This window comes from Xenopus laevis, chromosome 6S (genome assembly GCF_017654675.1).
Source record: "Xenopus laevis strain J_2021 chromosome 6S, Xenopus_laevis_v10.1, whole genome shotgun sequence".
Taxonomy (NCBI): Eukaryota; Metazoa; Chordata; class Amphibia; order Anura; family Pipidae; genus Xenopus; species Xenopus laevis.
This window is the reverse complement of record NC_054382.1, coordinates 120,577,184-120,603,950: the sequence shown is the minus strand read 5'-3', so window position 1 is coordinate 120,603,950 and position 26,767 is coordinate 120,577,184. Positions and strand designations below refer to the sequence as shown.

The 26,767-nt window shown below is 39.7% G+C and overlaps 2 protein-coding genes across 2 annotated transcripts in view; one reads left to right on the top strand and one right to left on the bottom strand.

The window, feature by feature from the left end:
- Positions 1–3,666: 3,666 nt before the first annotated feature.
- On the bottom strand, positions 3,667–9,273 carry eny2.S (enhancer of yellow 2 homolog S homeolog). Its single transcript, XM_018223913.2, has 4 exons — positions 9,132–9,273; positions 6,836–6,906; positions 5,687–5,761; positions 3,667–3,881 (listed from the first exon to the last, which is right to left on the bottom strand). The coding sequence occupies exons 1-4, from the start codon at positions 9,197–9,199 to the stop codon at positions 3,805–3,807; spliced, it is 291 nt and encodes a 96-aa protein (XP_018079402.1). The 5' UTR covers positions 9,200–9,273; the 3' UTR covers positions 3,667–3,804.
- A 137-nt stretch (positions 9,274–9,410) lies between these two features.
- Positions 9,411–26,767, top strand: part of nudcd1.S (NudC domain containing 1 S homeolog) — a 76,544-nt gene continuing 59,187 nt past the window's right edge. Inside the window, 1 exon segment of the mRNA NM_001087312.1 lies at positions 9,411–9,619. Within this exon segment, the coding sequence (NP_001080781.1) occupies positions 9,505–9,619 (115 nt within the window). The 5' untranslated portion in view covers positions 9,411–9,504.

The window sequence follows — 26,767 nt, the reverse complement described above, 5'->3', positions numbered from 1 at the left end:
TAAATGTCAGTCTAGCAGTCTAGCAAAAGCTTGCTAATGGCAACTGCCCTTGTGCAGTTTAGTACCTATGTTAGTAGTTTATCCCTTTTCTTTGGTACATGAAGGGAAACCAATAAATGTGGGGGTACCACTTATGACAAACATATACTGAGGCTTTTGGGGAGACATTAGACATTAACACTGGGCCATTAAGCAAACATGTGATTTATAAACTTATATATAAATAATCTGTTTCCTTAATGGCCCAATGTTTACATGTAATGCCCCCCAAAAGCCTCAGAGTATATTTTATACTATATTTTTATAAATATATATATATATATATATATATATATATATATAGTTGTGCAAATTTAATACAAGCTGAATATGTAATGACCAGTTTTTTTTCTGCTTTTCTATTGAGTAGTAGACTTATCATGTAGAAGTTATTATATTGTGTGATGATAGGAAGTTTTCTGTCTCCATACAGTATTTTGAGCATGTTTGTGGGCAGATACTGTATAGAGGTTATTTGTAAAGCTCTCATTTTTCACTTCCCACAAGTTTCCACTAGATGTTAGTGCTGTGTAGCGCTGCCTATTAATGTTTCTTTGAGTATATAGTGTGCAGCATTGTCTCTTTATGGTAATGGTACATAGGGAGTTTTATTGCCCGTGTTAAATTTGCACTACTGCAGGTCTCCGAAGTAAATTGCCGATGGGAAAACATACACAACGCTTCAGTTTACAAAATCGCCCGAAGTTGCCTCGTGAAGCAATTTTTGTTTGCTTTATTGCCGAATTAAGGAATTTTGGAGGGATTTATCTCCCACAGTAGCACATATTTAAACACGGGTGACAAATCTCCCCTTGTGCCATTACCCTTATATCATAAGATGTCCCGCGTTTGCATACTGTCCTTTTTCCTGCACCACCTCAAGCAGAACATTAAAGTGATACCGACACTAAAAAAAACACTTTTTAAAATATGAACGTACATTAAAAGTTACCTATAGATCATGTTGATCGTTTTTTGCTGAGAGGTTTGTTTTTGTAAGAAATTGTTAGTTGAAGTTTCTAAACCTGACTGTTTTGCCAACCTGACTGTCCCATCTCAGCCTTAGGATTGCCACCTTTTCTTGAAAAAAAATAACGACCTTCCTATATTTTTATGCATTTTCCCTACATTGGGCTCAAGCTTCATTTTTACCGGCCAGGCCTGTAAAAGACCGGGCGGGTCGCAACCCTACTCAGCCTCAAAGTTTCTAATGCTAAAGGACTTCTGCTGCACAAATATGGCAGCCCCCTTATACAGGAACATGGGGCATCAGAAGGTAATGTAAAAGCATCATGCAAATACTTTATGGTAAAGTTATAAGTTGCTTTCAAAGTGGGGATGCACCGAATCCAGGATTCGGTTCGGGATTCGGCCTGGCCGAACCGAATTTGCATAAGGGAATTGAGTGACTTTTGTTCCCACCCCTAATTTGCATATGCAAATTACAATTCGGTCAAATCTTTCACGAAGGATTCGGGGGTTCGGCAGAATCCAAAATAGTCGATTCGGTGCATCCCTATTTCAAAGCCAATATTATGATAGATGTAAAAAAAAGTTTAATTTCTGGTGTCAGTATCTCTTTAATATGTCCTTCTTTATGGAGATTGGGACATGAGGGTTCCTAAAGGTGGCCATACACTTGAAGATCCGCTCATTTGGCAAGGTCGCCAAAGAAGCGGATCTTTCCCCGATATGCCCACCGATGCTGACATATAGCATAAGTGAAAAAACCCTAGTCTTGTAGGCAATAATGATTATATACAGTTAGGTCCATAAATATATGGGCAGACAATGTTTTTTTCTAATTTTGGTTCTGTACATTATCACAATGAATTTTAAATGAAACAACACACATGCATTTGAACTGCAGACTTTCAGCTTTAATTCAGTGGGTTGAACAAAAAGATTGCATAAAAATGTGAGGAACTAAAGCCTTTTTTAAGACAATCACTTAATTTCAGGGGCTCAAAAGTAATTGGACAATTGACTCAAAGTCCAATCTAGCCTTTCTATTCTTGATACTTCTCTTTATTGTAGACTTGGATATTGATACGCCTACCTCCTGAAGTGTTGTTCACTTGCGCAACTTCACCACCACTACGCTAATTCACTAAAATGCGAAGTTGCATTTTCGGCAGCCTAACACTGGTGAAGTTTCGCTAGCGTAAACTCGTCAGAGCGACCATTTCATAGCAAACTTTAGCTAGCGTTCATTTCTGCCTAGTGAAACTTTGTTAGTACACTTGCGCTTAGGTCAGTTTGAATAGGGCAGGTACATATAGATCATATATATGTCTTTATTAGAGATGTTGGTGCAAATGCTAGAAGTGGCCACTTACTGTATTATTAAAAATGTCCAAAGGAAGCAAAATAAAGACAAAAGAGATCCTCTAATGCCCTATACATGAGCTCACCCTAAAACAAATGTGACATGCCTCTCAAATGGTTGACAAAAAAAATATCAAAACAAAAATAATCAACAGGTACAATATTTAACAGTTTAAAACATGAAAAAAAAAACAAACCGCCAGTGTTTTTATTCCCATTTTTATGACTTTTCCGGATACAGAATATGATGTCACCGACATAAGTGAGGAAGATGTAGCTAAACCTTATCGATTCGCTAGGTGAAAGGGGTGACATATGGAAAATTTGCGCTTTAGTGAATTTGCAGAGTTACGATCGTTGGATTGAGCTCTTTCGCTAGCACATTGTGCTCTACGCCTGTTAGTAAATTGGCTTTTTTCCCTGCGGATTGGATTTCTGGAGAAGTTTCGCTAGCGACAGCTACTTCGTCCTTTAGTAAATCTGCCCCAAGGATTAATTATATTTTAGTTTGGATCAAGTACAAGGTACGGTTTTATTTTTACAGTGAAAAAAGAAATTTTAAAAAATTTTAACAAAAGAGAGTCTATGGGAGACGTCCTTTCTGTAATTCGGATCTTTCAGGTTAACAGGTTTCCTGTACTTGCAAAATGACAATCCAAATTCAGTTTTTTCCCCAGCTGCTAAAAGTAGGCCCTACCATGCCTTTGACTCACACAGCTAGAACAAGAACCCCTACAATATAAAAGGCAGTTATTATTACCAGTAGGGATGCTCCGAACCCACTATTTTGGATTCGGCCAAACCCCAGAATCCTTTGCAAAAGATTCGGCCGAATACCGAACCGAATCCTAATTTGCATATGCTAATTAGGGGGGGAAGGGGGAAAACAGTTTTTACTTGTTTTGTGACAAAAAGTCACATGATTTCCATCTCGCCCCCTAATTTGCATATGCAAATTAGGATTTGGTTCAGCTGGGCAGAAGGATTAGGCCGAATCCTGCTGAAAAAGGCCGAATCCTGGATTCGGTGCATCCCTAATTACCAGCAATGTGTAAAAAATAAAAAAAAAACCACCACACAAAGGGCAGAATTTTAATTATTCAGAATTTCAGAATTTTATTCAAGATTTCCCGTAAAGAAATATTAAAGCAATGTAGGGTTGTTTTTTTTTTTTTTGAGTGACTGGCAGATGAAAGAGTGCTCGTATACTGGATAATTTACTTCACTTCAAGGTTTGGAGCATTTAAATGGCTTAACTGGAAAAGTTTCAAAAAACAAAACAAAGAACACAAATGTCTGTTTAGGTTGTTTCAAGTACATGACATTTTATTTTATAAACAAGATTTTTTAAACAAGATAAAAAAAAACCAGATGGAAACAAAGTGAATATATAAAAGCACATGAGAAGGTGAATGAATAGATCTTTACTTGCACTTGCTAAAGGCTAGCATGCTGGGCCAGGAAGGCCCTTATCCTTTGTAACAGTTCTTTCTTCACACTGTCAGGAACAAGCACTGCAACACAACAACAACAAAACAACATTATTTATACTGCCAAAAGCAAAGTTGTGGACAATGTACATGTGAAGTGTCGTAGCGGCTGGTTGTGTGCAGAACTGAGCATGCCAATGATATATAGGGATAGATTTATATTGAATTTTCTTTGGTGTCAAAAATCACTCATTTGAATTTCAATCTTCCAATTCGAGCGTAAATTTGAATTTAAGATTTATCACACCTCAAACATGGAAACAGTTCTAATTCGAATATTCGCCACCCAAAACCTGCCGAATGAATTTACAAGTCAATGGCAGAGGTCCTTTGACTATTTGAATAATAGCCTTCCAGACATTCAAGTTTTTTTTGGGAGGAAAATTCGAGTTCCGTTCGTATTCGATTCAAATACAAAACAAGTTTTCGGATCGTTCCCATTCTATCAAATTTTAGACCTTCAAATTTTTTCTAAAATAATCTCCCATTCCGCTTGTGAGCACATTCGAATTTATTAGAGTAGAAAAAATAATTCACATCAATTCGAAATTCGACCTTTGATAAATAACCCCCTTAAAAAAACAGTTCAGTGTAAAATAAAACCTGGGTAAATAGACAGGCTGTGAAAAATACAAAATGTTTCTAATATAGTTAGTTAGGCAAAAATGTAATGTATAAAGGCTGGAGTGACTGTATGTCTCATATAACAGAAGAAAACACTACTTCCTGCTTTTCAGCTCTAACTTGTTAGTCAGTGGCTTGAAATACGAGACCTGCAGCGGGTTACCCGAAAAAGAAGCGGGCGCCCTGCAGAATGAGGGGACTATTTTCAGGTGCGGGTATACCCAAGGGTCTGAGGGTCGCGGTTCGGTTTTCGGGTCTCATCTAAATTTCTTATCTTATGTAATAATTGTCTATATTTTACTCCTTTTAAAGTTTTAAAAAAGTTATTTCTGTCCCGCCCACTTTTGATGACGTCACTTCCGGTTTGCTGCGCCATCACTTCTTGTTTGAAGGAGGTTGCGGATAAAGCAGTTGCGGGTCCGGGTCGGGTAGTGGATCAAAGTGGGTAAATATGTGGATTGCGGTTTGGGTCTTAGAAATTGGTCCGCACAGGACTCTAGCTTGAAAGGAGCCCACATGGGACAAAACTGCTCAGTGAGTTTGCAATTGATCCTCAGCATTCAGCTCAGATTCAAAAGCAACAGCTATGACCCATGTACCCCCCCCCCTCAAGTCACTGATTGGTTACTGCCTGGAAGCAGTGGAAGAGAGCTGCAAAGCAGGAAGTAATGTTTTGTTATGTTAGACATCCAGTCACTCCAGCCTTTATACATGACATTTTTGGCTAACTAACTATATTAGAAAAAATGTTTTACTTTTGCACAGCCTATCTATTTACCCAGTTTTTGTTTTTATTAGGGATGCACCGAATCTAGGATTTGGTTCGGCATTCCGCCTTTTTCAGGAGGATTCCGCCGAATCCTTCTTAGTTTTTGTAACAAAACAAAGTAAAAAATGTTTTCCCCTTCCCGAACCCTAATTTGCATATGCAAATTAGGATTTGGTACGGTATTCGGACGAATCTTTTGCAAAGGATTCGGGGGTTTGGCCAAATCCAAAATAGTGGATTCGGTGCATCCCTAATTTTTATACTGAACAATTCCTTTAAGGTAGGGTTGGATAGGTCAGACCCAGGCGCTAAGGAATGAAGAGAGAATGGCCTTAGCATAGGATTGATGTAATTATAGAATATTACAGCTGCCCTCTAGAGAACTACAGATTTGCAGACAAAAAATGTAGAGGGGCCGTGAACCCCCATTACTTACCTCTGCCTTTGGGGGTTATTTCTGCAACCAAGTCATCAACAGTTACATGCTCCACTCCTTTCTCATTGATCACATCTGCGAAAAAATGACAAAATAGTTATAGGGATGTTTACCTTTAAATTTACTTTTAATATGATGTCGACAGTGATATTCTGGGACAATTTGCAGTTGGTCTTCATGTTTTATTTTTTGTGGTTTTTGGAATAGCTTTTTGCTCAACAACTATTTCCTTTTTTTCAGTTTACCCTAGTGACAATGGAGTGTTATGAATCAAAATCTTGACCATGAATAGGTGGTCCAGAATAGAAATACTGCATAAGTAATAAACCCCAATACAAATTTGGGTCAGTCTGAAAGCTGGAACATGACAGAAAAGGATGGCAAATATTCCAAAAACTACAAAAAAATTAAGACCAAACGAAAAGTTGCTAAGAATAGGTCATCCTTAAAGAAGAACCGCCCCTTTAAGAGATTACTGCATTTGAAGTATATAGGGGAATGAAGCATAATTACTGTTCAAATCAATGCAGAACCTGGCAAGCACCCTGGAGCAAGGGGATCTCAGAGTTAAAGGGCAAGTGTCTAACACTCAGGATCTGGTGACAAAAAGAGAGATGTTCCTATGGGCTTTACTTAAAGGAAATCTATATCCCCCAAACAATGTAGGTCTTTTTTAAAAAGATATTGCATAAAACAGCTCATATGTAAAAACCTGCTTCATTTAAATAAACCATTTTCATAATAATATACTTTTCTAGTAGTATGTGCCATTGGGTTAATAGAAAATTGCCATTTTAAAAAAATAAGGGCCGCCCCCTGGGATCGTAAGATTCACTGTACTCACAAACATACCAACAACCATATCACATGAGCCAATTAACAGACAGAGTTGTGTCTTTTGCTTCAACACTTCTTCCTGTTACAGTTAGAGCTGCAGTATTTCTGGTCAGGTGATCTCTGAGGCAGCACACAGACCATCACGAAATGGTGGTTGAAGGCAAGAGATGTAAAAGGGCAATATTTACTTAAATATATATTCCAGTTTGGTAAGATTCTTTAATATACCACTTAATATGATGTAATCTGTTGCTTAAGTTTTCAATTTGGGGGTATAGTTTTTCTTTAAAGAGGGTTAAACATGTGGGTTACCTTTGCAATGTGCCTTTAGCTGGTCTCTCCAACCACATTCAATCAGTTTCGCTCTCAACAGTTCTTTAAGTCTAAAATGAGAAAGAAATATTGTAATGTGGTCAAAAAACCCTGATGTGGCTTCTACAAAAACATGAAAGTGCAGCTTTATAGCATCGGAGATGTAACCTTCATAGCCAATTAACCCTGCAGCCACCATGTGATTGTGAAAAGGCAAGACATTTCCAGGTGCCTGTACAATAGGATCAGACAGGTTGCATGGATATAGATGCATGTCATCACTATGGCACTCCGCAGAAATGACTTGGCATGTAAATACTTCTGCACCAGGTCCATTCAGAACCTTCCTTATGCCTCTGTGCCACCTTTATAGGAACAGCTCTTAGGGATGCACCAAATCCAGAGTCGGACTGGCCCACCGGGATAACAGGAAAACTCCCGATGAGCCCAGGTGTCAGTGGGCCCTTCTACTCACCCAACTATTTGTCTTGTATGCCTATAAACCAGCAGTTGCCCTATTTCTATATATGAATAAAGAGAAGAAATGGAGGTAGAGACTGATAATATTTGAGGAAAAGTGATTAAAAGAAGAAAGTGAATGACAAAAAAAAAGGAAAAATATTTTGGAGAGCGGGCCTGTGGCCAAAAGTTTTCTGGAGGGCCCAGGCATCCCAATCGACAGTAACCAAATCTATCATTTTTAGCTTTAGATCATCATCAGTAAAAGATCTGGCCTAATACAAAGCCACATTGGAACCCACTTTGCACGTTCAAATCTGAAAACAATGTCCTAAGTTTGCTACTTTCACCTGTGCAGCCCTTCAAAGTCACACATTATTAAGGGTTTGGATTCAGTTCAGCTGAACACTTCTGATTCAGTGGATTCCTACAAAAAAATGCTAGGGTTCTGTTACATTCTGAACTGAATCCCAAATTTGGTGCCTCACTAATGCTTCATTCTCTTATACTTCTTTTCTAGAACAAAGAGTCATTATATAGTGAATAAAGTGCCCCCTATTGTAAAATATAAGGATATTATAAGTCACAGAGGAGTTCCTTGACCATATAAAAACACGACGCAAACTCCAAGGTGACTTCTAATGGTCTCATATTTTTCAACAAGGGGTACTTTATTTATTATAATATAGTTGCCAGGTTTCCAGCCAAATGAGGCTACTAATTTAAAGCCCAGGCGGGTTTTGAAAGTACAAACTAGCCAAAGTACGGATTTGGGCTACTTTTTGGGCTAAAGTTTTTCCTTGCAGTGATGTGCCAAGCCTGCGTCTAACAAAGCATGTTGGGTAATGTAGATTTTGTTTAACAATTTGCCAACTTTTAAGTTTAATGTAAGACTACAATACCCAGCATGCAATGGGACTGACTTGTGTAGAATTTGGGAGTTACCGGATTTTGAGCTCTGTACTCTACCCGTCACTCTGAAACATTCTCGCATTTTCCAGTGACTTTCCTCAATTTCAGACAATTTTGGGGCAAAAATCTGCTGGCCACCAAAATGTCTAGATTTTGACCAATATTTTGAAATTGTATGTGTATTAGGGTTTTATATGGCCCATATACCTCCTGGGCACCCTCTGTAGTTCCACCCCTGGTCAGGCCCGGACTGGCAATCTGTGGGTTCTGGCAAATGCCAGAGGGGCTGCTATAAGGTGCTATAGAAAGTCAGTATTTAGTGGGCTGGTGGGGCTGTTTGGGCCTCTGTATGGGCTGATTGGGCCTCTGTGTACCTGAAATGCCAGGGCCTATTTTAATTCTCAAGCCGGACCTGCCCCTGGTGATGGGCGAATCTGTCCCATTTCGCTTCATGGGAAAATTTGTGAAACAGTGAAAACTGTAAATAGTCGTATTTTCACATATATTCATTTATTTATTCATTTTTTCACTGCACCTATTGTGCCATTTTTGGGCTACTTTTGAAGAGCCTCTTGACTAGTTTTGGGCTGGTTTTGTAGCCGCCTTTGGCTGGTTTTGAAAACTAGAGCCGGGGGACTAATAACAGAGGCTCCTTGTGGGTAGGCCCATATTATTATGAGGCCCTAGGATTATTAATTGCAGTTCTGATCCTGTAACCATCATTACACCAATTACATACAAACACAAGAGCTAAAGAAGCCCCTGCTAAACAGGGGAAGGGGTTAATACAATCAGGCAGAGAAACAAAAGCAGGAGAGCGATGGCCGTGGCCTATGTAACACTCTGAGGCATTGGGGAAAGTTCTTCTCCCGCTTCTGGATCCAATATTAGAGAGGGCTCAGCAAAAGTCAATACAGGCACCTACCGTTCTCTCTCCCCCGTCTCAATAAGTTTCTGGTTGATGGCAGCCTTCATCTGCGCGTCTTTATTCATGGTGAGTGTCGGTACCAGTACGCGCCCAAACTCCGGCACCGCAAAAAAAAAAAAAAAGATTTAGCTCCACACAGTTACCCGGCAACTAGAGCGTCAGAATGTAAGCGCCGGACTCACGTGACGTCACAACTACGCGCCGCAAGCGGAAGCTTTTTTTTTTAAATGATGACAGACTCAGTTTCCCGGCATGCTCCTCTTCTCGTGTCCGTCTGCAAATGATTTGGTTCCGGCAGGCGTGTGAGGAATCAAGGGAAAGGTGTTTTTAGTTCCTATTGGCCAGGGTGGCTGGAGGGAGACAGACAGTCATGGAAGGTGCCAATTGTTCCCTTAAAGTAAACAGGCACTTGCTGGACCCCAAGTTCGAGAGCTACAAGCTGTCCCTGGATCCACTGCCTTGTTATAATGTAGAGCTGGATGCTGGTGAGTTCTGCTGCTTCTTGACTGTCACATGGATCTGAGACTACAGGCCCCCATTTATAGGGAACCACCCCCATGTCATAAACATATAAGGCATCACGTGTTCTATTTCTAAAGGTGCGTGTAGAGGAATTTTTTTTTACCAAAATAGACTAAAAATGTTGGTGTAAAGCACATGGGGTATTTATAATGCTCCATAGATAGGGTTTAAATTAGCTTTTATTATCACGTGGAGTGTGACATTCGTAGACTATTTGCAATTGGTCTTCTTTATTATTTGTGGGGATTTTTTGGATGATTTCGCTTTTTGCCAATGGGGCGAATTGACGCTTCACACACACATCGCACCACTTCGCCAGGTGCAAATGCACTACCACTAGAATAATTCACCAATATGTGAAGTTGCGCACTGGGCGCCGAACGCTGGCAACTTTTCGCTAGCGTTTCTTCAGCAGTGTGAGTATTTCATAGTGAGATGCGCCAGCGTTCGTTTGTGCCTAGAGAAAAGTCGCTAGTGATCTTGCGCTTAGGTCAATTTGCATACAGTGGGTAATTTAAAGTGGACCTGTCACCCAGACACACAAATCTGTATAATAAAAGTGCTTTTCAAATTAAACGTGAAATCCAATTTCTACTTTTTATTAAAGCATTCATAGCTGTTGTAAACTCATTTAAACATCTCCGCTGTCAATCAAATATTGTCTGCCCCTCCTCTATGCCTTAGGCAATTACTTTCACTTTCCATTCAGCACTTCATACATGTCACTGCTCTCCCCACATTCCCCTGTTCTCTTCACCGTTTAATTGTGTAACCAGAGCAATAGGATGGACAGCGGGTCCCCTATTCTGGTGCACAAACAAGAGATGAAGCAAGGCTTGCCTTAATAACAGTGTCCACAAAATGGCTCCTGCCTGCTTGCTATAATTATGAGTTCCCAGACTGAAGGAAACAAGATTCAAATAATTTGTATAGTGTAATTAAAGTTCATTTTGCTTGACTAATGTGATAAAATAGTATTTTGACTAATTTATTTGGGTGACGGGTCCCCTTTAAAGTTGCATGGACGTCTTTATTATAAATGTTGGTGCAAATGCTTGAAGTTATCACTTATTACAAATGTCCAGGGAACCTTAATCAAGCCAAGAGAGTTAAAGGGATAATGTCATGGGAAAAAAAGTTTTTTTTCCAAATTAATCAGTTAATAGTGCTGTTCCAGCAGAATTCTGCACTGAAATCCATTTCTCAAAAGAGCAAACAGATTGTTTTATATTCAATTTTGAAATCTGACATGGGGCTAGACATATTGTCAATTTCCCAGCTGCCCCTGGTCATGTGACTTGTGCTCTGATAAACTTCAATCACTCTTTACTGCTGTACTGCAAGTTGGAGTGATATCACCCCTCCCCCCCCCCAGCAGCCAAACAAAAGAACAATGGGAAGGTAACCAGATAACAGCTCCCTAACACAAGATAACAGCTGCCTGGTAGATCTAAGAACAGCACTCAATAGTAAAAACCCATGTCCCACTGAGACACATTCAGTTACATTGAGAAGAAAAAACAGCAGCCTGCCAGAAAGCATTTCTCTCCTGAAGTGCAGGCACAAGTCACATGACATGGGGCAGCTGGGAAATTGACAAAATGTCTAGCCCCATGTCAGATTTCAAAATTGAATATAAAAAAATCAGTTTGCTCTTTTGAGAAATGGATTTCAGTGCAGAATTCTGCTGGAGCAGCACTATTAACTGATTAATTTTGAAAAAAAAAGTTTTTTTCCCATGACTGTATCCCTTTAATATAATGCCCTACACATAAGCCCACTGTAAAATGAATGTTCCATATGTTATGAAATGTCTCAAGAAAACCGGTTACCCCAAAAAAAGATTGTTAGGACTTTTGCAGTCAATTCCACTTAAAAAAAGGAAAAGTCGCCAAAGTTTTTTGTACTTTAATGTATTTTCGGCACACAGGATATGATGTAAGTGACAGAAGATTGAGGAAGATGTATTCTTTTTAGCACTTCGCCTGGTCTGAGGTGGTAAAGTCAACCCTGGTGAAAGTGGTAACGTTCAGTAGAATCCGCACTAGTGAATTTGCGGAGTAACGATCGTTCGCCAGAGCGAAAAGTCGACTGGCGATAGAGTGCAAATGAATGCTAGCAACATTCCTGTTCGCTAGCGAATTGGCTCCTTGTCCTGTCAGTGAATTGGCGATGTCCCTGTGGGTGGCAATGCTGGCTAAAAAGTCACTAGTGTTACCCAGTTCGCCCCCTTTAGTGAATCTGCCCCTATATTGGAATTTTAGCAGCAAATTACCCTAGCAACCAGGCAGTGGTTTTAAAGGAATTGTTCAGTGTAAATATAAAAACTGGGTAAGTGCAAAAAAAAAAAAATGTTTCTGATACAATAAGCCAAAAATGAAATATATAAAGGCTGGAGTGACTGGCCATGTAATGTAATAACCAGAACCCAACTGGTTATTATTTTTGACAACTTTTTTAAAATTATATTCTATTTGTGATAGTTTTCTAATATTGACGTTTAAATTTTTTTATGTCTTTCTAAAGCAGCTCTGTAATTGCTAGTATTCCAAAGATACTGCTGAGCAGGTCTGGACTGGGATTCAAGATAGGCCCTGGCATTTCTAGTACACAGTAAACAGTCCCCTACCAGCCCACTAAATAGTAATGGCAATTACAGCAGCCCCTCTGGCATATGCCAGAACCCACAGATTGCCAGTCCAGGCCTGCTGCTGAGAAATATATCAACTAATTGTATCAACTAATGTAGCAAATTGTTACAGTTTAGAATCTGCCCATGGATGACTGAGCTGCCAGACTAAACCACCAGAGGCACCGACATTTAACTTTAAGGTTCAATTTTGAAAAAACACTAAAAAAATAAAAGTTGACAACAAGCAATTGAAAAAAGTCTACTTCTGGTGACCAGTCTGAAATTAACTCAACTGAAAAAGTGTTTGGAAGGTGAAAAACCTCTTTTAAATCTCTGGTGTGTCAAACTTTGTTGCCTGGGCCATTTTCTGTCCTGGTAGTTCTTTCTATGACAAAGCACCGCCATATCTGATCCATTTCCCAAATACCCCCTCTGCGGCCCTGGGTAGGTACATGCACATCCCCAAAAATAGTTTACTGAGTGTAACTGCAGTGCAAAATTTCACCTGTGGACCCTCCTTTACAATAACTAGTGCAGTGTTGCCTTGGATGTTTTGACTGGCAGTTCTTGATGAGTTAGGGTAAAATGCCAACTGCTCGTTTCCATTCTACATTGATAGTATTTACTTTGAGTCACCATGCTTGGATAATACTTGCCCAAAAATGTGAGTCACAGCTTAAACCAGACAGGAAAAACTGGTTCATTTCAAAATAACCCTAAATTCATAATACATTCACAATTCTAAAATCTTTATGTGTATTTATGTACAGAATCCTATGGAGTTGCACTGTTTTGTGGTACATGATCAATTTAAATTATAGATATAGGGGGAAATTTACTAACCTGCGAAAATTTGCCAGCGACGGCATTGCTACACTTCACCAGGTGAAAATTCGCTCAGACAATGCTAATTTACCTAAATGCGAAGTTGTGTCCAGGGTCGCAGAATGCTCGCATATTTTCGCTAGCATTACGTCGGCAATCAAATCGAAGATGCGCTAGCGTTCAATTATGCCTAGCGCAACTTCGTTAGAGGTCTTCGCTCAGGCTAATTTGCATACGGCTGGAAATTATAAAGTTGAATGGACATATGTGTTGCAGCAAGTACATTACATTACACAAGTCCAGGGAACCTTAATAAAGATAAGAGTTAATATAATTCCCTACACATGAGCCCACTGTATAGTTTGTGTTCCATATATTAGAAAATGTATGGGGGAACCCGGTTACCCAAAAAAAAAATTTAAGGACTTTTACAGGCTATCACTCTAAAAAAAAGGAAAAGACTCCAGGATTTTTTGGGACTTAGAAAATTTTCCCCCCAAAAATTCACTCCATTGCACTTTTTTGGTCTTTTTTTTAACCCAATTTAACAATGTACTTATTTGTATTTTAATCTTGTTTTCACCCATTAGGGGGCACTGCAGACACAGGAATGTAAACCATCCCCTCTTCTCTTTTAGGGGAGTTTAGAAGGTAATACAAAGCCCTTTATTGGTTTTCACAAACCTACTGCTTTGCTAAATTACTTTTCTAAAAAGGATGGAGCACCTACTGATCACAATCAGTAGCTGGATTCTTGCATACATTTTATTGTACTTGACAGCTCTCTTTAGTTCATGTTCTCATCAAGTATAAACCTGCTGGTGTTTAATGTTACACTAGTACCAAGGCTATTTGACTGTGTGTGTGTGTGTGTGTGTGTGTGTATATATATATATATATATATATATATATATATATATATATATATATATATATAGTGAATAAAGTACCCCCTTTTGTAAAATATAAGGATATTATAAGTTACCGAGGAGTTTCATGACCATATAAAAACACGAGGCCAAAGGCCGAGTGTTTTTATACAGGTCAGGAAACTCCTAGGTAACTTCTAATATCCTCATATTTTACAACTGGGGGTACTTTATTTATTATAATACACAAGTTTCGGTGAGTCATGTGACAGAAATGACATCAGAACTCACCGTTTATAACTGATGACATCAGAACTCACCGTTTATAAGGATATAATTTACAGGATATTCATGGCTTTTGTGTATTATATATATATATATATATATATATATATATATATATATATATATATATATATATATATATATATATATATATATATGTGTGTGTGTGTATTGGAGTTACAAGGTGTCATTATTGGGTTTATGATGGTTAAATGTATGAAATGTGAATATAAAAATGAAATATGAAATAAAAATTAGGGTAAGATCCGCTTTTGAAATGCCTAATGGTCATGTTAGTATACGTTATTATTATTATGTATTTTTATAGCCTCAATATATTGTGCAGCACTGTAAAATGAATGTGCTTATACAAATTACATAGAGATAACATACAGGGGCAGATTTATTAAGGGTCGAATTGAAAATTAGAATGTTTATGGTCAAAACTCTCAAATTCAAGTTGCGAAACAGCCAAACTTGATTTGAGTTTTAATTAGAATTTCTCATACTCCGGCCCTTTAAGAACTCGAATTTGACTATTCATCACCTAAAACCTACCGAGTTCATGTATAAGTCAATGGGAGAGGCCCAGGTATCAATTTGGACATGTTAGTCACTTTCCTGACATTTGAGTTTAGTCAAATTCTAATTTGATTTGAGCTTTCAATTTGTGTGAGTTTTAGATATTTGATTTTTTCTATGAAATAACCCCTCCCAGTCGAATTTCGTGTATATTCGAATTTAATAGAGTTTAAAAAAACTCACAAGAATTCGAAATTCGACCTTTAATTAATGTGCCTCCCCGAGTTACATACATAACAGTAAATTAGGTGAAGAAGGCCCTTGCAAAAGAGCTTCCAATCTAAAGGGGAAGGGATTGAGACACATGCTTTTGCATAACTATTGTAATGTTTTCATGCTTATAATAGGGTATGTTTGGTGAGAGTACTTCCTTACAATTATAATTCCAAGTAGCGTATAGCACATGTATTGCTTGACTGCTGATCTAAGGTTTAAGCATATGTTGCATTTGCTGCATTATAAAAAATGCAGTGGTTTGCAAATTGTTGGGCAGCCCCCCAATTGGACCTCAAGGCAGTGGAAGGAGGGCCAGTTAGGGTGGAATTTTCAGGTGAAGGATTAAAAGGAGGTTTTTAAACCTAAATGAAAGAAAATTCCATTAAGTTGGATTTGTTATCGTTAATTGAGATTTGCTTTTCACAAATGTAATGTTTCAAGCACTATTTTTCTGTCCCTGTGTGCACTGCTGGTTGTGTCCCTTGAAATAATGTAGCGGAAGTCAGCGTTGAATGCTTCTTTACAGGTTTTATAAGGACATATTGTGATGCCCAGAAATTAACACCATAGAACATGGGATAGATGCGAGGATAAATTTGTCTGTGACTTGCTGTAACAACCCTACGGTACATTTCTCTGCACAGGGCTGAACAGTTTGGCAAAGCTATTCCTGGCGTCTGTTATTTCTTTATTTCTGAATCATTTCTGCTCTGCCAGTGTGACTCCGGTTTATCCAGGCGATAGCCGCGTAATTGGTGAACATATCTCTACATCCCTTTGCGAGGATTTCGCGACCCCGACGTGAATGAAATTGTTAGCTGCTGATATTCGTGTTCTTTGTCACCTTTGTTTAATCATTAACTGGATACAATACCATGGCAACCACCATGTTCTCAAGTTGGGCAGGAAAGTTTCTAATGCTCCTTTCCTGTAGGTGATTGCAAGATTTTCATAAACCCTCATAAAGGGACACTAGTACACTATTATAAAACTATCTGCTTTATAATAATGTCTGCTATTTGCATGGTATGATATTATTAACAGTATTAATGATGCACTTACACAGTGCTGAATACTAGAAGGTTGTAGATTTAAATCATACGCATTACTTATAAATGTTAACAGATTTTCCGTTACAAAATAGATCATGTTGATGGGATCTTCAAACTAACCTGGTATCTGCCCAATTTTCTGCCACATATCAGTCAGGCAACCCCACACATGGGTCAATAAGCTGCCTGCTCAGTTTGCAGGGCCCAAGCTGTTTTTATAGTGTGATAAAATATAGTGTAATATTCTCAAGTACAATGTAGCAGCGGGGTATGGTATGTAATTCTTGTAGCTCTCTTAAAGCAGCAGTCCCCAACCTTTATTGCCCCAGGGACTCGTGTAAAGCCCTAATTTTTTTTAAGGACCGGGGAAGCGTGAACTGCGGCTGCGCTTAAATTTTACCCGTGCCACGTCAAATTGTGATACGCCAGCGTCAATTTTTGTCAGCGCCACGTCAAATTTTGTGCACTCCGCATCAAATTCTGACACGCCAGTGTCAAATTTCAGACACGCCAGCGTCAAATTTCATCTGCGCCACATAATATTTTGTGCACTCCGCATCAAATTTTGGACACGCCCGCTTCAAATTTTTGGACACGCCCGCTTCAAATTTTTGGACACGCCCGCTTCAAATTTTTGGACACGCCCGCTTCAAATTTTTGGACACGCCCGCTTCAAATTTTGGACACGCCAGCATCAAATTTTGGACACGCCAGCGTCAAATTTCGTGCACTCCACATCAAATTTTTACACGCCAGTGTCAAATTTCAAACACTCCAGCATCAAATTTCGTCCGCGGCACATCATATTTTGTTCACTCTACATCAAATTTCAGACACGCCAGCGTAAAATTTCGTGCGCGCTGCGTTTTGTGCCCTCCACTGCAGCCGGGCATGCCGTGGAAAATTCTCTCTCGCCTCAGCGGCGAAGTTCAAGTATGCCCGCGGCCCGGTAGTAGGCCGCGGCCCGGCGGTTGGACATGGCAACCCCAAAAAATTGTTTTTTGTTAATAAAAGAAAACACAATGATAAGAAACTTTCCATTATTCATTTATTAAAAATTGTTTGTGCTTTAAAAGTTATTTGTAAATGTAATTGCTATTGAGAGCAGCATATGCTTAACTCCTGGTTGTTACTTTTTAGGGTTAGTTCACACAAGGAGATCCGGGAAGATTTTGTCGCCTGGCGACTAATCACCTCGTCTTCTGAGCGACAATCTCCCCGAACTGCCTAAGTGTGTCTTCCCATAGGCTATAATGAAAAGTCGCCTGCGCTAAGCACACGTGGCGATACGTATCCTTAGTCCCCTGAAGTTGCCAGAGACACCAGGGCAGAGAATCGAAAGAGACAGTCAAACGATGCTTTCAATAGCAATATAAATAACTTAAGCACTATAGAAAATTTGTCATGAATATGTTTGCAAAGTTGCTCAGAAAAATGTTTTCTTTTATTAGGCAAATAAAAGAAAAGTTGATAAGTCTTTTAAACGTAGTATGGGAAATTGATGGTTATGCCACATGCCTTGTGCAAGCTTGGGCACAACTTTCTTCTCATGGCCACTGAAAGTCTCCCTTTCTTCTTTATTCTCTGTATTGTTCCAGCTATCCATTTCCCTTCTTTATCTTCTCCCTGTGTTTTTCCTTGGCTCTCCCCATCTCCTTTCTTGCCGTACTCCTTTTCCCATTCCACACATCTTCCATTAATGCTTCTTGTTATACAGCTATGGAGCCGTTACCTTCCCATTGTTCTGTTGTTAGGCTGCTGGGGGGGGGGCTTGATATCACTCCAACTTGCTGTACAGCATTAAAGAGTGATTGAAGTTTATCAGAGCACAAGTCACATGACTGGAGGCAGCTGGGAAATTGACAATATGTCTAGCCCCATGTCAGATTTCAAAATTGAATATAACAAAATCTGTTTGCTCTTTTGAGAAATGGATTTCAGTGCAGAATTCTGCTGATGTAGCACTATTAACTGATGCGTTTTGAAAAAAAACATGTTTTCCCATGACAATATCCCTTCAACCTTTGATAAATATACCTTTAAAATGCTATATAAATGAATGGAGAGTGGCGGAATTGCACTCTAGTGGACTGTGGTGATCTCTAACTTCACTCTTAAATAAATATACCCCTAAGAGTCAACTGAAAGGTGAAACACTCCTTCAAACACCCCAAAGAACTAGGAATTAGTGTTCACTCCAAAATTAGAATGTGAGGCTTGTAATGATATTATTGTGGCCATTGTGGATGCAGAATAGATTCTCTGTAAAGCAGAGGGAGTCACCCAGATTTGGGTTGCGTTACACTGTGTGCCTAAGGTAGGTGGGGAACTAGCCCCACAGGGCACAGAGATGGGCTGTCATAGTTCCCTTTCAATCTGTGAAATCTGTTATGTCTGTGGGGGAAAAATATATTTATATTTGTGCACCATTTCAAGATAAGCTTACCTGGGTATTTAGCTTCCATTATAGAGGGATGCTTTTATTTCCCTGAGCTAAAGGTTTTGCCCAAAACTTTACTACAAGCAAACTTGATTCCCTCAAGGACATATAGCTCTTAATTAGCAATTAACCTGAATCAATAACTTTTTAAGCATAAGGCAGATGTGGTAGAATCACTCACAAAAGTAAAGACGTGGCCCAGGTGCTCCAGCCCCAGGCCCTCAGTTCAGGGGAGCGGACAATCCGTATACAAAAGCATAAATGTTGGTGCCGGGCACATTGGCAAACTCGCGTATTGATCAGACCAGGAAAATAGTAGATTTAAAATTGAAGCTTTATTATATAGTCATCTCTCGCCTGATGCGTTTCGTGTCACTAGGACACTTAATCATAGTCATTGAAAGATGACTATATAATAAAGCTTCAATTTTTAATTTTACTATTTTCCTGGTCTGATCAATATGTGAGTTTGCCAGTGTGCCCGGCACCAAGATTTATGCATAATTAGCCATTCAAAGGGTATTTAATGGTACTTTTACATTTCTGTGTTCTGGGGTCCAGGTTTATGTGTGCCGTTGTTTCCATAGCAACCTGATATTTTGAAGGGTTCTGGTGATTTATACTTCTGTGGAGCAGCATTTCTTTAAGCTTAACATGAGCATTACGCGAGTAAGTCATTCTACTCTCAGCAATGGCAGCTTAGTTAATAGCATTCTGTCTACCTACCACTACCTATCATTTCTTCATTAAAGGAGAAGGGAAGGCTCTGTTTACTTGGGGTTGCCAACAGTTGGGCACCCCCAAGTGATTATATATACTTAACTCACACTTTCCATCATTTCTTCATTAAAGAAGAAGGAAAGGTGTAGGGCCGACCCGATAACTGCAGGTCAACCTTGCACGCCCCTTTCCAACTCCTTTAATGAAGAAATGATGGCAAACTACCTTCCAAATGCTGGCTTCCGACTTACGTGTTTTTATAGATGCACGCCTCTCGCCCCGCCTCTTTTGTGATGCCATCGGCGGGGCGGGTCTTTAAAAGAGAGGGGTGGTGGGAGGTCGAGTTGCGGGTGGGTGCGGGTCGGGAAGAGCCTTACCCGCACATCACTAGAAAGGTGCTATTTACTCGGGGTGCCAAAAGTTAGGCACCCCCAAGTGATTGTATATACTTCCCTCACACCCCGGGCCAGTGCCATGGAGATTTCACCTTCTTCCTTCACACTGGTGCGCAATCTCAGTAGTGCGAAAAGCTGAGCAAAGAAAAAGAAGTCGGCTATTTCGTTCTACTGCCCATGCATCTGCTCATAGAAATTTGAAGAAAGAAGAAGAAGGAAGCCAATTGCTGTTTGGTGCCAGCTGGAAGAACTCCTGGACCGGTGGTATATATATATTCACTTGGGGGTTCCTAACTTTTTGCACCCCCAACTAACTATGACTTTCCTTCTCCTTAAATGAATGACATTCCATCTCTAGCCTTGTGCTTCAGCACCTATTTGAACTATGTCTTTTCCAGCATTGTGTTCTAACCTCCTGCATATTTTTAGCTTTCTTCGATTCATTCGGTTTTTATTATATTGACCCTGACTTGAGCGTGAGATGTATGTTTTCTCATCATTGACATCATGATCATCATGACAATGCTTTGAACTGGGGTTGCTGTTTCTTCCTATAATATGTATACAGTAGAATTTTTCTTCTTTGCTGGCACCAGACTCCGCATTTGGCTTAAGGCTGGATTTTTAAACAGACGTTGTTGATGGCTCCCACTGCAAGAGGATTTGGTGATCCTGACTGATGATTGCCAACATGCCTCTGGGCAGTGTTGAGTCAATATTGACTACCATTCTCCAGCTTTGATTCTCATTGTCATTTTAACAGCCAAGTTACATCTCCCTGGGACCCCTGGCATTTACAAAGCAAGCAAAATTTACTGAGTTTGCTTCCAAAGAATAGAATAGGCCCTGATGTTAACAGGTTATTGGAACAGAGGATTCTTCTTTGAAAAATTATTGTATTTATTTATATTGCTTAAAGACACAGTATACAACTGAAGCACTATGCTAAATTGAGCACATTCAATAGGACTTGTGATGAAATGACATTTTGCCTATTGTTTTAAAGGGGACTCGTCACCCAAAAAAGTTTTTCAAAATCCTATTTTATCGCATTAGTCAAGCAAAATTAACTTTAATTACATGATATAAATTATTTGAATCTTGTTTCCTTGAGTCTGGGAAATCCTAATTCTAGCAGGCAGGAGCCATTTTGTGGACACTGTTATTTAGGCAAGCCTTGCATCATCTCAGAATATTGTTTTTTTTTTCAATTCAGTTTTGCTTTTATTGAAAAATATATGCAAAAAGTATACACATAAAATCATAAACAACAATAAGAATAGGTAAAAGAATAAAAAAGAAAATAAATAATAATAAGGTACAAGGTTACTGTGAAATCACCAATATTTGCCGGCTAGAACCAGAGATATTCATATTACAATATTCGTTTCCTTTAAACTTAGCTACATAACTGGTCCCCAACATTCTGCATTCTAAGAGGGGCTATAGGGTGTGGGTGGACATGGAGATTTGGTACACATTCCAAGGTTATCTCAGAATATTGTTTGTGCACCAGAATGGGGGACCTGATGCCCTGGTTACAAAATTAAATGGTGAGGAGAACTGGGGGAATGTGGGGATAGCAATGACATATAGGAAGTGCTGAACGGAAAGTGAAAGTAATTGTCTGCCCCGCCTCTATGCCCAAGGCATAGAGGAGGAGAAGACAATATTTGATTGACAGCTGATATTTTTAAATAGATTAAAGCTATGAATGCTTTAATAAAAAATAGAAATTGGATTTCGTGTTTAATTTGAAAAGGACTTTTATTATACAGATTTTTGTGTCTGGGTGACAGGTCCACTTTAATTTTAAAAAAAATACATATTTTCAATTTTTTCTGCCATTATAAAGCACTAATTTGAAAGTTGGGCTATGTTCACTGAATTCACCTTCCCCTTCCTTTATCAAAAAAAATGGTTCAGAGCTCCCTATCACCTTTAAACAAACGTCTCTGCCTTATCTAACCAGCAGCCTTTGAGCATCTCATTATTAGGGGCTTCCCACTGACCTGGTAATTAATTTTATAATTTCTTTGGCAGTTGTTTGGGAGCAGAAAGTAACAGGACGTGCTAAAGTGAAACTGGCTTTTTTCTCTTGTTTAGTGTCAAAAATAACAGAAACTATGGGCAAAAAAAGTATGTTCAGCACAAAACCCTGTTAATTTAGCTAATGTTGAAAAGGGGCGTATACCGTATATACTCGTGTATAAGCCGACCCGCGTATAAGCCGAGGTACCTAATTTTACCTATGAAAACTGGGAAAATGTATTGACTCGTGTATAAGCCTAGGGGCCCCATGTCAGATTTCAAAATGTGAATGTGTAAATGTGTAATCATGTTTTATGGCATAGAAATCTATCTAAAATGATTTAAAAGAGTCAGAACTATTAGCTGGACAATTGCCACTTGTTTTCCCTGTGACCTCCCACCTGTCATGGCTGCTCAGAAGATCAATGAGGCGCTGCACCTAGCAAAAGCAGAAAAAAGGTACCGTACCGACTGTCACGATCGCCGCCCGGAGCAGGTCCAGGAGCTCCGGGCGGCGCGTCCTTCACCCACGTGGCGGCCATGGGCGCCGCCATTTTGGGAGCGACGCCGGCAGGAAAGGACGCGCCGCCCGGAGCTCCTGGACCTGCTCCGGGCGGCGATCGTGACAGTCAGTCACAGACAGTCCTGATGCGCTATGGGAGAGGGAGGTGTGTTGGGGCCGCGGAAGGAGCCTCGTATCTGCGGCCGGTGAGGGATTGGCTACGGTATGTGCAGGGATTTAGCTGACCTGCTTATAAGCCGAGGTCGAGTTTTTCAGCACATTTTGGGTGCTGAAAAACTCGGCTTATACGCGAGTATATACGGTACTGTCCCAATTGTACTTCTGCCACATTGTATCATTAGTTAGCTTTGACTACATATTCTATGATTAACTGACCCGCCATGAAGGAAGTTTAAGCTAACCATACATATGACGCATGTACCCCCAAGCGGGCGGTGGAAGGTACACTCGTGAGTATATAAAAAGTCACATGCAGAGATGGTAGTGGGGCAGAAGAAGACTGTGGGCGGGAAGAATAGAAGCTAATGTTCAGCCCCAACCTGCCGAGGGCGTACTACAGAAGTCGACCCGACCCGCGGGCCCCCCAGGCTTAATGGAAAAACAAACCCGTACTAGAAAAAACCCCTACCCCCCAACTCTGCATAGACCAACCTCCCTCCTCCCCCACAGCCTAACTGCCCCCCATGGGTAAATGTCCCTTATTTTTTACTGACCCCTGCGTGCATATCTGGCCTCGGGAGTTCACTGCGCCATTTTCTTTTTTCGGTTTTCTTCAGAATCTAAGCGGAGTTTCGGCGCATGCACAGTTGGAGTATATTTCCGGTCACTAACGACTGCGCTTGCGCTGAAAGTCACAAAAATTTCCGAAAAAGCGAGGAGGGAGGTCGGTCTACGCAGGGTAGGGTTTTTCTAGTACGGGTTTGTTTCTCCTTTAAGGCTGGCCCACACATCACTACTGATCAAGAACTGTTTTCGGCATTTAAATGAACTAACTGTTTATGGATTGTGGAATTGCTATGTTGCTAATAGTTGTATAAGCACCACTTTATCTTTATCACTTGTAAATAAACACTGCCCCCCCTTATGCCTTTATATGGTCACAGAACTTTTCTAATATACATATATTATAAATTATTATATTACTGTAGGGGGTACATTGTGGTTGTTGGACCTTTTTGCTTCAAGTCCCCCCCTTTAGAGGTTGAGCCTGAGGTCAGGGCCCTTTTATTCTCAATTTTTTTAATACATTACAGGAAAGAGAAGGAGATCACAAAATTTCAGTACAGGTATGGGATCTGTTATCCAGAATGCTCTGAACCTGTGGTTTTCTGGAAAAGGGTTATTTCCGTAATTTGGATCACCGTACCTACTAAAATCATTTTGGATTAATTAAACCCAATATAATTGTTTTGTCTCTAATAAGGATTAATTATATCTTAGTTGGGTTATTATTACTACAGAGGAAAAGGAAATTATTTTTAAACATTTGAATAAATTGATTACAATGAATTGTGCTCCTCTTCAGAAAAGGTGATCCATTGTGCAGCAGTCGATTTCTCCTCCCTGCCTTCCTTATAGGAGATAGCCAGAAATCGAGCCCCGCACAATGGATCGTCGATGTGTTGCCTTTTCTGAAGAGGAGCGCAAGCAGAGTTTCGGTTATTCGTTAATAAAGGCTGTCCGATTTTAAAGTTTAATTCGTCTTGGTGGGTTTTTTCGTGGTATACTAACAAATTTTTAAAAAAATGTTTCTGATGTTACTGGTCCTTTAAAGGCCTTCTCCCATTCCATTTTATCCAAATAATCTAAATTTTTAAAAATGATTTCCTTTTTAATAAAACAGTACCTTTTATTTGAGCCAAACAAAGATATAATTAATCCTTATTTGAAGCAAAACCAGCCTATTGGGTTTATTTACCGTTAACGTGATTTTTTTTTTAGTAGACTTTAAGGGGAACTCTGGCTTCCAAGCCAAAATTTGATAAAGAGGCCCCTAATATACCCATCACAGTTACCTGTTTCTTCAAAAAGTATGAAGAAATGCCATTTTCTATGCTGAAATCCAGCTGTTTAAGGGAGGAACTCCACGGGCGATCCGACACGCTGCGCAAAAACGCAGGCTTCAAGTTGGATGCGACGGAAATAAGGTAAGCAACAGGAATGTCGGATGGTGTCGCAGCTTTTGTCTGAAGCAACACGACTGACGGATGGAGACGCTGCATGCTGCATCTGCATCCGACAGTCATGTCGTGTCGGATGAATGCTGCAATTTCATCCGACATTTCCGTCTCTTACCTTATTTCCGTTGCATCCAACTTGACGCCTGTGTTTTTGGAGTTACTCCCTAACAGTTCTTTTCTTTCCTGGCAGGGAAGGAGGGACTAAAAACTGATGTTACAATTTGTAACAACTTCTCCACAGTTTACAAACAGCATGCTTGAACTACATAACCCACAATGCTTTGCACTATGATATTCTGTTCCTTATTGAAATCAAGTGTGCAGGGAATTGTGGGATTTGGAGGATGCAGGCTAAGGACAGATGGCTGTTGATACAAATAACAGTAGTCAGCCAGCTCAGCAAAGTAGTCAGACAGTTCAGCAGGAGCGCAGTCGGCTAAGCTTAGGGAACTGCTCAAAACCATTAAAAATCATGAAAACTCTGCATATTTTTTTTAATTGATGTATATTACAAAGATGTTTGAAACTATGTTTACTTTTCAAAAAGCTAAAGTTATGTTTGTGTGGTGTTCCCTTTTAAGGTATGAAGATCCAAATTACGGAAAGTAATTATCTGGATCCGAACATTCTGGATAACAGGTCCCATACGTGTAAAAATCTGGTATGCTTGGCAAATATTGTCTTTATTGCAGTACAGTTCACGCTGCACAAATCCTATTTTGGTTATTATGTATAAAGATTATGGAACTAAGGGGTTTTCTCCACTGGCATAAATTGCCCACAAGTGTGCTTTTTGGGCAAATGTTCCAATACTGGCACAGTCAGGCATTTTCCATTTAAGTGAATGGAAGAAACAATTTCTGGTGCTTTACACGGAGAAAGCACCTGTTCTGCTATTAGCCATATGGGTAAAACTAACTTGTAATGGAAAGAATTGTGTAAACTTCGATTAGTGATATATACTTCACAAAAAACTGAGGAAGGAGGGGCTTTGCTGGTTTAAAATTTTCCGACTGCTGTGATATTGACATTATCACCTATGACCCAGTACCGGGGGGATGCGAAATGCATAAGGTGGACTGTTGATGGGGTCAGTATGTAAACTTTTTTTATGTGTATTGAATAAAACTGGATTTTTATCAATTTTGAGCTGCAGGATATTTTTTTGTGAAGAATATATAAGTGGTGCCTTGGGGACTGGGGCAATATACTACTGGGATATATATATAGACTGGCAATTGTATTTTCCCAAAAAATTTTAATGCAACTACGATCAGTGTTCAGGTTACTTACTTAGGACATGGACTGCTAATATTAAAAGAACTTGACTGCAGGTAGTTGGTATATGTGAATGCTAGTGATGAGCACATTTTTTTGCAATGTATGGTTTTGAAAAACAGCTAATTATTCCTAATAATTCCACCACGCAATCAGCAAGACATGAGACAAAAAAGTTGCATGTAGACCAGAAAATGGCTTGCTTCAAATAATCCTTTCCATATTAACCAATGGAATATGGTACATTAGAGGACATTATAGACAAATGGCAGGGGACCTTTTTACCCATAAAGTGGATCACCGTACCAGAGGCCTCCCCTTTAGACTAGAAGAAAAGAACTTTCATTTGAAGCAACGTAGGGGGTTCTTCACAGTCAGGACAGTGAGGTTGTGGAATGCACTGCCGGGTGATGTTGTGATGCTGATTCAGTTAATGACTATAAGAATGGCTTGGATGATTTCTTGGACAGACATAATATCAAAGGCTATTGTGATACTAAACTCTATAGTTAGTATAGGTATGGGTATATAGAATTTAATTAAAAGTAGGGATGGGTGTATGTATGGATGCTGGGTTTTCATTTGGAGGGGTTGAACTTGATGGACTTTGTCTTTTTTCAACCCAATTTAACTATGTAACTACTGTATGTAACTACTATCTCTTGGTGGTTGGATTTATTAGTTCTGCATGTGTTTATAAACCAGTAATATATAAACTATAGATGACACATTTTAGTTAAACAGCAACATCAATGAGTATAGTAGTAGATACAAGTGAAGTGCGGGCCGGCCCGAAACCCGCGGGTCGGTTGCGTTTGACTCCTGCACAAAATCTTCGGGTCTCCAGGTCGAGCTCTTCTCCTGCTCTCCCACCCGCGACCTAGTACTGGCGCCAGAATTTATAGACTTCCACCTGCTGCCGCCCCTTTTCTGACGTCACTGTGGGGCTGGTCTATAAAAAGAGGGCAGCAGCGGGCTCCGCCGTGTGCGTTTCGGGAGGGGCGGGTTAGGGTCGGGTGCGGGTTGAGAAATACTTGACCCGCACATCACTAGTAGATACTATTGCCAGTCAACCAAAGGTAA

Excerpts from the sequence above, each read along its gene's own strand:
- eny2.S (XM_018223913.2), bottom strand. The coding sequence starts at position 9,199 with ATGAATAAAGACGCGCAGATGAAGGCTGCCATCAACCAGAAACTTATT. Across the intron at positions 6,907-9,131 it reads GAGACGGGGGAGAGAGAACG|ACTTAAAGAACTGTTGAGAG; the intron begins GTAGGTGCCTGT and ends TTCTCATTTTAG. Across the intron at positions 5,762-6,835 it reads GCTAAAGGCACATTGCAAAG|ATGTGATCAATGAGAAAGGA; the intron begins GTAACCCACATG and ends ATTTTTTCGCAG.